At 44.0% G+C, this 16,830-nt stretch overlaps 1 protein-coding gene across 12 annotated transcripts in view; it reads left to right on the plus strand.

The window, feature by feature from the left end:
* The window catches only part of celf6 (CUGBP Elav-like family member 6), a 106,919-nt gene extending 90,770 nt beyond the window's left edge, over positions 1–16,149 (plus strand). For 6 of the 12 annotated variants that reach the window (XM_029143827.3, XM_029143823.3, XM_029143825.3 and 3 more), the window contains 7 exons: positions 902–1,049; positions 2,333–2,482; positions 3,247–3,309; positions 3,808–3,888; positions 6,642–6,785; positions 10,084–10,233; positions 15,823–16,149. In XM_029143827.3, the coding sequence (XP_028999660.1) occupies positions 902–1,049; positions 2,333–2,482; positions 3,247–3,309; positions 3,808–3,888; positions 6,642–6,785; positions 10,084–10,211 (714 nt within the window). In that variant the 3' untranslated portion in view covers positions 10,212–10,233; positions 15,823–16,149. Of the gene's footprint in view, positions 1–901; positions 1,050–2,332; positions 2,483–3,246; positions 3,310–3,807; positions 3,889–6,641; positions 6,786–10,083; positions 10,234–13,407; positions 13,480–15,822 lie in introns of all 12 variants that reach the window. The other 6 variants (XM_029143824.3, XM_041069987.2, XM_041069986.2 and 3 more) reach the window with 4 other exon arrangements.
* The last annotated feature ends 681 nt before the right edge of the window (positions 16,150–16,830 follow it).

Consider the following 16,830-nt stretch of genomic DNA (forward strand, 5'->3'; position numbering starts at 1 on the left):
AAAAAATGAAAACAAAACTGTTGTGGTTTGAGGTTTGAACTCACTATCTCTCCCACCAGGCATGTGACACTCCCAGCGAAGCCCCTCAGTGATTCACACTGTTAAACTGCTGTTTGGTGCTGCACGGCTTTTTATCCTGTGCCCTGTTCATTTCCTCCGTTTGTCCACAGATGATGTGTATCATGTATGTTCAACACTTTGTTTTAATGACTGTGCCTGTAATGTCTACTGCCAAACCAAGCATTCCCTCTACTTACTGTACACACGAGTCAGGCAGACGTCATCGCAGACTTACCCCCCGCGCGCACACACGCGCACACACGCACGCACACACACACACACACACACACACACACACACACACACACACACACACACACACACACACACACACACACACACACACACACACACACACACACACACACACACACACACCTTTCCATGTCACCCCACCCCCACTTCATATTCACACATGAAAGTCACAGCCAGAGTCTGTGAGATTTTGCACTCACGCGGTAGCTAGCAACTCACCGTGACAGGTGAGAATCGCCTACTCACACACAATCGCTCCACTAACTCCGCCAATGCACACCCCCTTTTTTCTCACACGCATATGCACATGCACGACACATACAGATACGTACATAGTTTGGCAATATTCAGCGCAGAGCCTTCATCCTGTGTCAGTGTGAACCAGCACAAGGCCAGTCTGGCGTTAACGGCTGCTGCGAAGCAACGCTGCAGGGCAACAAAGGCCACTCTGTTCAAGAACAAGGCACGGGCCAAACAAACAGAGATGTGAGAGTAAACATGCTCTGGTCCTGCGGCTATTTCACCCTCCTTTCCTTTTCTGCCCTTCCTTCCATCCTTCTCTCCCCACTGCTATTTAATCCTACAGCAGATGATGCAACAGCAAGCCGCCCTGATGGCAGCGACACAAGGGTCCTACCTGAACCCCATGGCAGCCATCGCTGCCGCGCAAATGCAGCAAATGGCAGCTTTCAATGTCAACGGTCTGGTGGCTACTCCCATGACACCATCCTCAGGTACGAAGGAACAGGAAGCAACTAATGGGTAGAAGAGTCACACACACACACACACAAGCCAAAGAGATTGGCGCACTAGCACGCACGCACGCACGCACGCACGCACGCACGCACGCACGCGCGCGCGCACACACACACACACACACACACACACACACACACACACACACACACACACACACACACACACACACACACACACACACACACACACACACACACACACACACACACACACACACACACAGCAGGGCTTTCATTTCTCAATTCTGTCCATTTTCATCATTAGCCAGAATTATCGAAGCCGTACTAATATATTCATTCTAGCTACTTCTGCTTTTGCCCTTGTTATATTTTTAAGATGTCGTAGGCTCGGTTTTCTGGGCTGAAGAAGACTTTGCCAGTGTTGCATAAAGGAAAGTGAAGCCTAGTAGGGAGTAAGGCATGATGGGAGTACAGTGTTTCTTGACACTCATCGGCAGCCACATTATAGTCTCTCGTCCCTCCTCTCTCTCATTATCTCTTGCGCTCTGTCTGTCGCTCCTTCTCTCCCTCTGTGACACTGTGTGTTTTCTGGGAACGCAGCCAATCCGATGACATTGGATGCAGAGACCTTGGCTTATACAATATAAGAGCAAAGATTTGTGCGAGATAATCCCGGACCCCAGTCTGAACTATCCTTTTGGCCCTTGTCAGGAGGAGCTTTGATGGCTCGACACTAAGTAGGCAGGCCGCCTGAAGGCAGGGTCATTGCAAATGTATTAAATAAAGTGGCTTGACGCTGCACCTGGCATTTGTAATCCACAGGCCTACACATACCTGGTAATGCCTATCCCACATAATCCTACATGACTTAAATGCCCTTCACTTGGATTAGAAAAATAATAAAAATCTATTGATGCAAAAGGGTACTGACAAGGTGAGAGACAGAGAAGTTCAGCACAAAGAGGAAAGAGACAAAGGGTTTAAGCACGTTATGGCACCTGTTCTAGGTGGTTATTGTGTCTTCAAAAGTACAGTTATGAGAGAAGTATGTGCAAAATATGTGAGTGCTACCTATTATTTTGTACCTGGATGGTTAATGAGAGCCTTGTGCACATGAAATGTACTTTAACGTAGTTCAGGCTGAATTGGTGCCAACAAAACTGTACCATAACTGCCGGTCAAGCAACATCTGAGGATAGAAGGAAGTGTGTTACAGCTCGTTTCAAATACAGCTCTCACTCCTACTCTGGAGTAAGCGCACCCTGCGGTTCCTGGCGTGACGCGCTGTCTATTTGTAGGCACCAGCACACCTCCGGGCATCTCTGCCACAGCCGTGCCCAGCATAGCCACCCCCATCGGGGTCAATGGATTCAGCGCCCTCCCGCCTCAGAGCAACGGACAGCCCACTTCTGAGCCCATCTACACCAACGGTATTCATCCCTACCCAGGTGAGCCAGTCCAAGTTTACATGGAGGATATGTTTGCTCCGACTTCGCCTCGCTGCTTGTACCTATGGTGATGTGCGTTGGATTATTCTCAAGCGTTGCCCTTCATCTGAACGTGAACATCATATAATTGTCACAAAGCAACTTCAACATGTCAGTCGTGACAAACTGAATTATATCACACTCCGACAGGAGTCCTTTTTACTTCACATCTTTTTCTGATCAGACCTGCAGCGTTTACGGCTCGAGGGTCAATCAGCAGCGTCTTTGGCACATTTCTGAGCAGCAAGCCTCGGTATCATGATGAATCCATCAGTTCATCCATCAGTCCATTATGGTTAATTTGATGTGTCTCAGCCCATCCTCGGCTTCTTAATGCTGTCTGGGACTGATTCCTGAAGAACTGACAGACACACACTACCCGTCTCTGCATTATGCAAAAGCAGCTGCAACTGTAATGAACTACAAAGTGGTTTGTTTGGCATGCTGTAAATATTTGATGCTAACATCTGGGGTGAACGGGCATTCTGAAGAACCGAGTGGCATGACAACCTAAATTCCTTCCACTTGTACTGTATGTGATCTCACCCCCCAATGGTTGCGCTCACCTACAGTACGCCGATTTCTGTCCTGCACTTTATTATAGCCTCTGTATCTTTCTCTATCTTTGTATCTGTCATGACCATCCTCTCGTCGTGCGTTCTTACTCCTAATCCTCCTTGTCGCCGCCTTTCTCTCTCTCTCTCTCTCTATCTGTATCTCTGCAGCACAGAGTCCAACAGTGACCGACCCTCTCCAACAGGCTTATGCTGGCGTCCAGCACTACGCAGGTGATCCGTCTCTCCTATCTCCTGCGCTCTCTCACTTTCTCCATCTGTCCCTCTCCCTTCGCTCCTCTGCCTTTCTGGTTGTCACACCAGCAGACACTATGACAGGTAGCGATAGCCAGACGAACAGCCAATTTCCTTGCAGGTGAGGCTACGTGCGTTAGTACTGCAAAACACAGAAAGGGAAAATCTTGACTCTAGAACCTGCCTTAGCCACCAACACTAGGCATGACCCAGACCTCTCATGCCTGACACCAGCTCTCACTAGCATGGTATAAGTCTTTCTGTGCATGCATAGTTGATCTGCTGTCTTCCTTCTTGCCATGCGTGGTGATTCAAGAGCAAAACGAGCCCAGGGTCTCAGACATACTGTAATGCAATTTATTTATTCAATGTCTAGAGGATGCAAATGAACAATGGAATAATGACTTGAGTTTTGTTATGTCAAATATGAAAATGGAGACGTGAAAACATTCCACTCTGGTTCTCCCTTTGCAACAGCAGCCTACCCTGCCGCCTATGCGCCAATCAGCCAAGCGTTCCCCCAGCAACCAACCATCATTCCCCAGCAACAGAGGGAAGGTAAGAGCGAGCAAGCGCGCCCACCCAAGATAAAAGGTGATAATTGCCATGTTCCATTCTGATGTAGCTACGCTGCTTTGAATTAGGGAGGGAGGGAAAAAGCTGGCTGGGGAAAATGTGAGAAAAAGGCTCCCCATTTAAAGAGAAGAACATTAGCAGTGAGATGGAAAGTTACTCTGTCATTATTCAAAAACTGCACTAATTCAAACTCACAGCGTTGGACTGCTTAATCAGTCCATTACAATGTGTTTAAGTGGTTATAAATATTCATCAGATTAATTAGCTGCATGCATAATAATTTATTACCATTCCTAGTGTAGTGTTCATTCTTATGCCACTGCATCAGATGTAATAAAGCCTGGGATATACGGTGAAGGTAAATCACTTTTTTTTGACACTATTCGTCAGTCTCAATTATTAATCTATATGATTTTACTGTATGAGACAGCTCAGAGTGGCATTAATATTCAGTATAGGAAGTCTTAAAATGAGTGTTTCCAACGTGGCCTGAAAAAAAGGGTTTCGTTTATTTAGCTGTGTGTGTGAACGGGGGTCATTCTGATGAGCCGAAATGAAGTCTAGACTTTGATTTTTTACACACACACACACACACACACACACACACACACACACACACACACACACACACACACACACACACACACACACACACACACACACACACACACACACACACACGCAGCTGTTACAGTACATGCGTCTTATCCTTTTCTTGGAACACTGACATCATCAGCGCAAGAGTTGCACACAAGTCATGCTAAGGTAAATGCAAGAGACAAAAGCACGCACAGGAAGGCAAACGCACACACGCTGCTCTCCTTCGCTGAGCCTGTGGCCCCCTCTGTGCTCTGGCTGCTCTCCCAGTCTGGCTCAGCCCATTGCCATAGTCTGCTGCCCTGCCATTAAACAGGAGACGCCTAAACCTGAGTGCCTCAGCCTCAGCCTCCCACTGTAAACTAACAACAACAACACCTTCTGCAAAAATAGCATTTTAATATCCAGCTAATACCAGCTACATAAAACCTGTGTCCCATTGTGCATATCCTCAATAAGCACATTGCTGCTAAATATTGTAATACACGCAAGCATCCCAGGTGAAAAGGCCTTAAAGCTCCAAGTCAATGTGAGCTAGAATTTCCATGTGAGAGGCCTAAGAGCGGCTCCTTCAAAATCCACGTCAAGCGTCAGACGTGAACACGTCCAGCAACACAGGGACAGTTTGATGTGAGAACGTCACTGCAAATTCGGTACTGTCCCACTAATCCACTAAACAGTTTGTGGCAACAGTAGGAAATAAGCATCAGCCCGGGACCTTGTGTGCGCTCAGTCGCATCTTATAATGTGTGCGATAATGCGCGGTTGCATGGAGGAAACGGGCACGGGTGGTAATGCCATACGGCTTCACTTTGTCACGTGAAGCATCTGCCAAACAGCACTGGGCATTTCGTTTGTGGCAGTCCCTGCTTCTCTGTAAACACTGAATCAATTCACAGTTGAGTCCCAGACGCCGCACTCTGTGACCCTGTGCTTCAAATCTACAGGATCACAAAACCCGATCAGCTGTTTCATTGTGTCTTGAACACAGCATATTCCTTTGTATAATGCACAGATGCAGCCATCGCTACCGTCTCAATGCAGAACATGACATTATTTCCTTTCTGAGAAGCTATTTTACCGGTCCCTATAACCAAGTCTAAAGAACAGGCTCTTGATAGTTGATATTGAGTTTTCTTCCTCGTGGCCCTGTTGCTGGTATTTCTTTCTCTCCAAAATATAAATTTTCAAAGCATTTTCTATAAGAAACAAAACCTAAAGAGACAAAACTAAAATTCATTTTTGAACTGTGAAAAAAAATCTCTGCAGTCAACCTGTGTGTGTGTGTGTGTGTGTGTGTGTGTTTGTATCTTCTATCTTGCCAAACAGCACTACAGCCAGCCACCCCTGCAGCCCTCTTATCAGCGCTCTCACCAGCCCTAGTCTCATCTAGTCATGCTATCACCCTGAGCAATGAGACAGGAGTGAATGCCTGCTGCAAGCATACTGTCCCTGGGTCCATCACATCTCTCTCTCTCTCCAGTTCATTTCTCCCTTTATCCAGATTGGCCTGTACACTGTGTGGCAGCTGGGTGGATGAGTGTGGAGGGATGGAGAGAGATTGGAAGACAGTCCTACTGTCACACCGTAATTGGGGCAAAAACTTGGCTTATGTCTTAATGCTCTGCCTCCTCCTCCTCCTCCTCCTCCTCCTCCGTGTCTCACAGTTTCTCAATTTAACCGTCTCCATGTTTTCTTTCAATCATCCTCTGTTTTTTTTCCTTTTCCCGTTGTCTTATTTTTTTATCTCTGGCTGTTTTTCTCTTTTAGTTGCCCTATTTCTGCTTCACTGTGGTTGTTTACATTTATGTTGATATTATATGGCACAATAGTCAAATATAGCTGTATGACATCAATTGTCATCCACCACCTGTCTATTCAGTTATTTTGTGAAATGGAAGCCGACTGAACACTGTTTCAACAGTCCTGAAATTGGATCATAGTCTATTTGTTCAACAACAGCCAGGTAGAGTACTAATATTTGAGCCACATGCAACTCCAGCGCTGCTCGGGTTATTGACTTGATTGCTTTATTAAGTCTTTTTCCAGCCACATTTACTGTGGTTGGTCCCTCGCTCGCTGGACATCTCTGTTCATGATCCCATGTAACCCTCCCGCTGTCTTTCTCTCATCATCAGGGCCAGAAGGTTGCAACCTGTTTATTTATCACCTGCCCCAGGAGTTCGGCGACGCAGAGCTCATGCAAATGTTCCTGCCTTTTGGCAACGTCATCTCCGCCAAAGTCTTTGTGGACAGAGCGACCAATCAGAGCAAATGTTTTGGTAAGTAATAAAAGATGTGGGTTATTTTCCTTTTATTTTAAACTGCAATTCACATTTTAGTCTCTATTACTGCTTTTGCCCAAATTATCATCTGACACCACCACCATGAAATGCTCATCCAGCTCCTGACCCAAAGCTCCATCCGGAATCGTCGTTTGCTTCACACATCTATTTAGACGTCACCCCCTCTATTCCGTCATGTCTAATACAATCAGTATTCATTTCTTCTGCTCGGCCACTCAGCCTCTTTTACTTAAGAAAAAAAAAAAGAAACATTTTCCTGGACCCCGAGCTCCCAAAATCTTTAAGCAGTGTCCCGCTACCCCTCCCCACCCCTCACCTCCCACGCAGCAAACCAGTTCATCAGGATGGAGGCGGTGCAGGTGGAATCCACGGGCTTAAAGAGATAATAATAGACTGGTGTGGGCCTTGCTGTTGATTCAGTTGGACAGCAGCACCCAGGAGACAGGCAGGGAGAGGGAGAGAGAGACTCCCAGCATTGGCTTTCTTTCAGTTTCTCTTCAACATGGCACATCTATGAGGCTGTCTCCCTCTCCCTCTCTCTCTCTCTCTCTCTCCTGTGTGCTCCACTCTAAACATATGCCACTCGCTATCACTATCTGTCAGTCAACAAGGGGGAAGGACAAAGGGGCGGTGACCTCATCAGTCTCAGTGGCTTATTTTCCACAGCTAGTAATTAAGATCTTGGCTGAAAAGCACAATTTAACCCATGATTCTTTTGTGGAGTTTTATTCACTCATTTCTCTCTCTCCTTTTATAGCAGCTGCCCCTGGGCCCTTTTGTAAGAAATTAACAAATTAGGCAGAAGATGTGGTGCGTTAAAGAGGATAACTTATTAGGCCTCCAAGAACTTGAACAATTCGTCTCACAATATGTGAGTTTAGCTGCGGCCGCGTGCCTAACAGGCACTGCAGACTCACGGACGCGTAGACTCACTAATGCAGATGTAGGAGCACCTATACAAATAAACTAGTCAACTGCTGATTGTGAAGCTACACTATAAGAAATGACCTTTCCCACAATGATGCCAAGAACATCTACTCTGCCTGGTGGAGCCCAAACAAAGGAAGATCAATCTACTCAGGACTATAAACATTCCAATATTTATTTATTACCAACAGCATAATAGGTAAAACCGATTTAGCAAAATGATCGTCACAGCAGAGCGGGAACGAAACGAGTTCCAACATCTGCTCAGGCCTGATTTCACCGCAGCACAGGTGAACTACATTTTGGGATTTTTCGGAGAGCAGATAATCAGACATCACTCTTGGAGATGGAGTGTTTACAGAGAAGCCTGGAAATTTTAATATGATGAAAAAGGTCACTGGAGGAGCACTTGAAGTCTATTCCTATAACGCGTGTACTTCTGGAGTAGGATTTAGAGCAAACTCCAACAGGATGCATCACTGTCAGTTCAGACAAGACGTCTGTTTGGTTTGACATGGTCTGATATTAGACACATGTGCAGGTGTGCTGATAAAAGATCTGGCGCTTCAGATATCTGTGCCATGAATAAATAAGACAACAGGTTAAAAGAAACCCAAGATAAAACTCTGCTTATATTAATGTGAATTACATCCTTTAACAGACTGTGTTATGCTTTAATGAAAAATCTATAGAGCATCCATTAGGCTCAGTGGACACCCTGCTCATGCACTGCTGAGGAGAGTCATAGCAGTGTTTAATTCAACCTGGGAATATATGGAAACAACATTCCCCTTAATCCTCTACGTTTAGTCACTCAATATTGACTTTTAAAAGTGATCAAAGCTCACCTTGTTAAGTGGAATTAGCTGGATTTAGCTCGAAATTAGTTTCAAAAGGTCTTTTCGAGGATGGAATGACACGTAAACCTAAAATAGGACATACGCTGACAAACGAGACAGCGAAAAGGACGCCACGATCACCATAGCCACATCCTTTAATAAAGGGACCAGCACACATCCAGTCACCAGCTGTGTGCCTGATGCTTAACTAGTGTTTATTTTTTTAATTATTGGAAATGCATGCCACAATGCCACATTCTGCTGATACAGAGACTGCAGGGTAGCATTCAGGGTACTGAGCAGCACAGCTCCACACAGCCAGTCCTGCATTAAAGCGGTGAAACATCAGTCAGAAACTTTTTCTGGAGAAAACGACCGAAACCTTATTATAAAAATTTTTTAAGCGCTTGCTTTATTGTACAAGGACTGAGGCTTTTAGGTCTGCGTGGCTCTGCCCGTCCTCTTCCTCTGTATTTTGACCCACAGCAGCCCATCACCTTTTTGGCATGTGGATGTAAATGTGAGGTATGGCGATTCATTAAAGTCCGACACGGGCGCGTGCGTGCGTGCGTGCGTGCGTGCATGTGGACTTGGGAGGGGGATCACTGCCAGCTGACAGGCTCTTCCCTGCTCAGTCTGGTTAAAGGGTTTGTAAAAGCAGCAGCCTTATCTCACCCGCACTGACAAAAGCCTGCCCTCTCCCCCCAAATTAAATTGGACCCATAGCGGTGTGATCAAATCAGCAGGCTGGCGGAAAATTCGGGCCGTCAATCACGGCGGAGCCTGATAAGAGGAGGCAAGGAGTCCCGGCGTTGAAAGCTGTGGGCTCATTCCGCCTCGACACCCAGGTGATAACTCAGAGCAGCGGGCACCTCCGCCCTGCACACCTTGCTGCGAGCATCTCGTCCCGACGCCCCCACCCCGTGCCCTTTGCTCCTCGCTGCGATACGGAACATGCTCAGTCACACGCGTGCATGTAAATACGCGGCCTCACACGCAGACAAAGGGATATTTGTGTCAGACGTTTCCGCCTCAGACACTCAGGTAGCATTTGGAGACGCTGCTTTGCTCTGCAAGTCGACACGAGCCTCCTTTTCATGTCTAATCTTTGAACACCTTTTCATGTTTCGCTCCCTGTTGGAGAAACCCCCCTGGTTTCTAATAGCTCTCCTTTTGTTTGATTTTTAATATCTGTGTTATTAGCCTTTGTGGTATTTTATGTAATCTTTTTAATTCAGAGATTTTCAATTAATCTGCTGAAAAGAGAAAACAAAGAGCTATTGTTGTGTCATTGTTGGGCGCTAAAAAGCGTTTTCTTCTTCCCTCTTCTTTCCTTCATCTCGCCTGTTGTTTGTTCTCCTCTTTCCTTCTGTCTTCTTCCTGTTTCTCTCTCATCTCGCGCCCATACTTCATCCTTCATATTTTGTTCTTCTTCTCTCTTTTTTTATTCTGCGTTCATACATTTTCCTCCATCCTCATCTCCCTCCTGCTCTGTGATCTTGTCTCAGGCTTTGTGAGTTTTGATAACCCATCCAGTGCTCAAGCCGCTATCCAGGCCATGAATGGCTTTCAGATAGGCATGAAGAGGCTGAAGGTGCAGCTAAAGCGGCCAAAGGATGCCAACCGACCTTATTGACTCGTCTGCTGTCCATATCCAGGTACAGTAACAACGACGGTAACATTCAAGGTATACGTGTTTGAAATCCATTTTTCCACTTTGCTCTACAGCTGCTACAGTAAATGTGATCGTGAAAGTGCATTACAGCGCCGCTCACTTTAATAAAAAGTTTTATTTTAGTGTTATTTAGAATTCAAAGCTGTTCCAGTTTCTCATTGTATTCATTAGGTAAAACACTTTATCAGAGTAAATATAAAAAAGACTCTTTATTTACAGTATATAATACACCATAAACAAAGAACCTGAATGGATAACGTACACTTTAAACTAAGACTCTCTCCTCTACGCATTGTTTAAAATTACGACTAATAAAATACGAAATGCATACACTTATACTCCTTTGTTCTAAAATAGGTCAGTTAGAGGGGAAATAAAAATGATGGCCCTGTAATCATTATCTGACTCTGGTCCCACAAGGCTTGATGTATGTTGTCAGGTCAAAAGCCTTGATTTTGTTGAATAATTTTATTTATTATCTGTAAAGGTGTCAGAGCATTGGGTTGTTCATTGCATATCCCCTCTTCCTTTAATCAACCTTGAGAATTTGTCAGGCTTCCCAGCTCCACTGATTTGTTTTTGTTTCTTCTGGGGTTTAAAATCTAATTTGTACCTGAACGACGCTCCAGTGCAAACCGATGACATCATCAATACCCAGCTGTGCATAATTATCTGTCTACTGAGGACGGCGTTGGGAATCGATGCAAGTTGTTAGGCTAGAAATTCATAAAACCAGAAAGCAATTGTTTCTGGCCTAAAATAGCTCAGCATTAGATTCCTGTCAGCTGCTTAGCAGAATCCAGGAGCCATTTCAGTGGAGCCTTTAATTATAGAAAAATCGCTGAGGAGAGACACGTTATACAGAATAGATTTACACTGGAACAACATTTTATGAGACGACTGATGAGGAGATACAGGATGTCTAAAAGAAAGTTTATGCTCACAAAAATAAACAAACAAAAGAGATGCTTAATGGAAAAGCACTTACACCATCAACAGCATGCGGCTTGTATAATGACGGCGAACATCAGTGAGCACCATTTGGTTAGTTCAAGTGATGCTTCACCAATATATTCTATACTAAAACAGTCATCATTGATTTTCAGATTTTCAGTCTTTGCTTGCAAATGTTCTACATACAAAACAACACAAGAATATGCTAGTGTGGTAATTGTGCCTTTGTTATTCACATGCACATTTATTTATTGTGTAATGCACCAAAGGCATGTCCTCACATGTCGTTTTAAATAACTAACCTTTCAGCTAGACAGCGCCAAGGCCTGCTGATGGTTTAACATATATAAACGTACAGTGTTAATGAAAGTTCTATATTTAAAATGTAATTATAACAATAATACTGTATGATAATGAAAGGTGTCAAAATACTGTGAAATGATAATATTGTGGTGGTGCTGTAGTTCCATAGGATACGAGGGTGTTGACACCTGTAATTTGGGTACAGCATTCATTTCTTACCACAGCTAATGTAAATGCTGTGATTTATCAATACTTAGCTGTTGAGCCTTTAAGGTCATCTTTAAACAATACACACACAGGTTTACTTAAAAGTAGCGCCACAAAGACTAATGCCAGTGTCAGGCTTAATTCATAGAATCATTGTCCATTTGTTACAAAGTGCAGCAGTCAGTGCTCAAATAATACACATGCTCCCTTCACCAAATTGGCCGGACAACTTTTCATTACAACTCCATGAGCCTGGATTACGCTCGTTCATAAATAAAGGGCCCGTAATCCCATTTGTTTGTTTTAGCCCTGACTCTTTAAAAGCCACGGGACGGCATTAATGGAAGGTGCTTCGCAAGACAAATGATAGATGCTGCCTTTACGCCCTGCCCGATAGCATTTGAATGGAGCCGCGTCCCGCTAATTGAAGACAGGCTTTCAAAGCAGACTCCCTGAGAGGAGAGAGGTGGGGGTGACTGTGATTTAGCACATCACTGAGGGACAAATGGAAAATATCCTCCAACAGCAGAATGACAGGACAGTCATTGGGGATGTACTTGAAACGTCTCCAGACCCAGACATGCCCCACGATCACATTCTGTCACTCCATAAAGAGAGGCGCGTGTGTGTGTGTGTGTGTGTGTGTGTGTGTGTGTGTGTGTGTGTGTGTGTGTGTGTGTGTGTGTGTCTGCACGTGTGTCTGCACTTCTGTTCATTTTTTTACGTCCTCATTTGTCTCTAGTTCGGTTCAGTCCATCTCTGTGTGCTACTTCTGTTTCTCTGTTGATGAAAAACCAACAGCAATCCCATGAAAACACTAAAGAATGACACAGTACTAGGACGTCTCTTTATAAAAGCTGCAGATTTACAGATTGTTAGAAAATTGTGAGGAATCTAAAAAGAAGTTCTATTTTGAAACGTGACCAATTTATTTTCAAGGTTCTCTAATTTACTGTTTGACGGTACAGTGAGTCCTACAGCCTAAAATATAAAAACAATCAGAGGGGTTATATTAACGAAAGCATGAAACTTGAATTGTTTGTTTCTCTCAGGTTCTAACTTCAATATGCAGAGTCCTCCCTTCCCCCTTTAATTCCGATGGTTTTACTCCAAAGTTGAATTAAAAACTTGATCTGACAGTTTTCTCTTCTGCTGGTTTCAGGAGCCCTGCTACTTGGGAATTGCGTTCTGTGTCTTAAAGATAAACTTAATGCAAAAAAAAGGAAATAAAAAAAAAAAATAGCTGAAGCACTCACTGTACAGCCACCCTCATAGCAAACAATGCAAGGCAAATCCAATTACGGTAGACAGGACACGTTTCTGAAATATGCATTTCTGCCTTAAGGGTTATCTTTGTGAATATAAAAAACATCAATTCAACTTTTAACCTGCAAATGTTGTCAGCCTGAGAATAATTCGCCACCACACTGAGGCACAGGAAAAGGCTTTTTTGTGCTGTGTTAAAGATTATTTGTTCTGCTATTCCTGTTTAACTTGTCATTTCTTTCTTTTTCACGTTTATGGTAATAACCATAGTAACCTTATTTGATTTGCCAGGCAGAATAAGTGAGAGTGAGAGAACTAATGGAAACAGGGTTGCTTTGAATCCTGACTTAAGGAAGAGAAAATCCCACTGTTTCTTTCCTTCTTTTGCACCGCCACCAACCTGGCAACCTGACACGGCCAATCACAGTGTGAGGTGGCCTTTCTCCGCTATAGCCACACCCTCCCCCTACTCCTGTCATGGGGCCAAGTTCCCACAGCTGTAAGTTGAACCCATGGTGTCATTTTATTTTGGATGACGTCATGTGGTGGGACTGTGACTGCGTTGCATGACGTGGCGTTGGTTGATTTCTCTGAACTCTCTCTCTTTATATTTTGCCCTCCTTTCATATGTATATTTATATATACACTGCATATTGTATCTTGGCAGTTTGTGGATGGCAGTGAACCGATGCCTTTTCTGGCTGGTACCTGTTGTACATACTGTAACTGACGTGCTGACTGGTTGGTTGACTATAACTGGAAGTGGCCTTTAACCCTTTGTGCTATTGTACCGTGTGCCCTTGTGATGTTTTACTTTTTCTTGTGGGGTTCATGTGTATGGATGTACTGTATCTTCTACGTCTTTACTTCTGCACACTCACATCTACAGCGTTCTCACTGGCAGACTCTTTATTTATATATTCCTTTTATGAAAGTCTCACTCCTTGCAAAAAGGACCTTTTTCCTCCCTCCTCCAATCAACAGCTGTGTAGTTGCGAGATGGCCAAGATGACCCTATGTTTGTGCAGCCAATTAAATCTGCGCCGTTTATGGCGAGAGCACAGGCGAATGTTGACACTCCACTTCGATGTGGATTCCATCTGCACAGGGAGTACTTCTGCAAGACTGTTTTGTTTGCCTAACATGAAAATCACATCCCATTTATTTATTTATGAGCGCAAAGACTCCGGCTGCACATGGCAGAGCTGCGGGCAGCGCCGCGGGCCCACGTGGCCAAAACGCGCCCAGCACACTGCCGACCTGTGCACACGCATGTACAACATGGGCACAGTGCATGAATAGAACAAAATACAAATACCTGGGGTGATTATCTGCTGTTGTTGGAGATATTTTAGTTGTTTGCCGCCAGATAAATTAGCACTTATGTATTAGCTGGTAAATAATTGTTGCTCCCTCTGTAAAATAAAAAAAGGCAGCACAGCGAAAAAGGTCCTTTTGTTGCAAGTGGGTTTATTTCTATCCCTCTAGGCCAAACCCTGATAAGAGTTAGTCATTTTCATCGAGCTTCTTCTGCCATATTCTCTCAGAAGCCCTGTAGGCGCCTCTTCCCCCCGTAGTCTCTCCACTGAACTCGGAGGAATGTCTAAGTTGGCAAGCCAGTAGGGATAAGGGCTTTCTGGCATCGAGCGTGCTTCCTAACTGCCAGGTGTCTTTTATAGAGCCATCTATAAGTAGGTGGTGGCGTTGAGGGGAGGGACAAAAGCTTGTGGAGAAAATTAGGAACAGAAATTGTTCATTATCTGTCTGAGTTGGAGGATGAAGGACTTGTGATGTTTTCAAATAAGTTGTTTACTTGGGGGAAAAAGAAAGAATCTATTTTAAAGCTCCTGTGTGTTTCTTCTGCGCCTAAAACCACTAGTGACTAATAAAAGAGGGTGGCCGTCGTCAGTGTTAGTGCCTCATGCTGCTAATGGCTGCGCTCGCTTTGGCACACACTGGAAATAAGTTAGACTCCCCGCTCCCACATCTAAAAAGGAGATCTATTATGAAATGGTAACAAGCTCATTTACAGGAATGGAAAGGTAGAACAAAGAGCGTCTGGGCGCGTGTTCCCCGTCACAAAGTCAGACCCTTTCATGTTCACTCCCAGAGAGTGATTTGCTGTGATTCCGTAGCCTTTCTTCACCCACATCACAGCTCACAACATATTAGGGATGATAGGCTGTAAAATACATCTTTTATATCCGAGACTCTGCGGCACGGACGTATTTAGTGACGGTGCAGCATAACGAGTCAACACAAAGGCAGCGGAGAAGATAGCTTAGGTTTTCATGGGATCCTAATTAGAGGCTATTTCTTTGAATATGAACATGTTTTCTTTTGACAACTGTCAATTTGATATCATTATTGTCATTACATGATATTAACACTCACACACAAACGTATCCTCTTTGGTTCCTTCTTGTTTTGGTGTTTTGCTTGTAATGAATTGACAATAAGATGAATGGAAACAACATCCCAGGCAACATTCGGCTGTTTTCTTGTTTTTTTTTTCCCATGCAGGGAGACGTAGTCAGTTTAAATTAGGTGTTCCTTGGATTAGTGCTGTCACAGTGTAGATGTCTGTTCCATATGGTTAAAACACAAATCTCTCACCCCACCTCTAACCCACTTATTTCTGGTTTTGATTGACATACTCCTCTCCCCCTCCTCCCCGTCTGTTTCTCATGCTGTTGGCTGTGCCTGTCAGTCTGTGTGATAACCAGGAGCCAGCAACCCTGAGCATGTTTGCCGCAGCCTCACTGAATCCAATCCTTATTCTCCCCTCCCTCCCTCTCTCTCTCTCTCTCTCTCTCTCTCTCTCTCTCTCTCTCTGTCACAGGATGAAGGGCCACAACACCTTATTTCCACAAGTGCAGTAAAAGTACAAAGACTTCTTGCTCTGCTACATATCATGAAGGAAGGGTGGTCCCTTGATCCTGCTGGAAACCCGCTGAAAGATTGGGTGACTGAGAGAAGGATCCCAGAGTTGTTGTTTTTTTAAGTTTTTTCTTTCTTCGCAAATGCCTCTTTTTTCCCTGTTTTGCTTTGGCGTCTGTGGAAGAAGGTTTTTTGCAGAGACCAAGTTTTTGCTGCTGTTTTTTAGACATGATGGGGGAAAAAAAACCTTTATAGACTCATTATGCTCAAAGCATGCATACTGACACGGGATATAGATAAACACACATAAACACAGACAACAAACCAAACATACACATTTAAAGAAGCTACACCTTAAAAAAAAACTATGAAAAAATGACTTTGTACATGTATAAATACGTGCAAATGCCAACTCAAGTACTGCAGCAAACACACACACAGAAACGCACATACACACACACAAACCACACACACCAGCCTGCTGCCATTTTGGTTTTTGTGCCTACACAGGTGTTGTGCTCTGTGACAGGGCAAGCTCTGGATTGAAGAAGAAAACAAGAAGGAGTGAAGAGGAGAATCCAGGATAATTTACATGCATCATTCCTTAGGAAATAGGGACCAAAGGACTAAACGCTTTTTAAAAGAATATAAATATATAAATATATAAATATATATTTAAAAACTCATACCTTGTAGCTGCAAGTATTACAATTTACTCGTAGTAAAAAAATAGTCATTAAATCAATATCCAGTGGCCTACTGTAAGTACGAATAAAAGAAAATGGAAATAATGTATTAAAAAAAGACATGGACTCGTAGTGTAGGGGCTGATCTTTTGCTCTGGATGCTGATTTAGCACCAGGTTGTAGAATAGTGAAGTAGACTAGAAAAAAATGTAGATTTAATAATTTTTGCTGTTGTTTAAAAAGAAAAAAAACTACTTGAAGTCGTAAATGAAAAAGGGAGCAAA

The sequence above is a fragment of the Betta splendens genome, chromosome 3, assembly GCF_900634795.4.
Source record: "Betta splendens chromosome 3, fBetSpl5.4, whole genome shotgun sequence".
Taxonomy (NCBI): domain Eukaryota; kingdom Metazoa; phylum Chordata; class Actinopteri; order Anabantiformes; family Osphronemidae; genus Betta; species Betta splendens.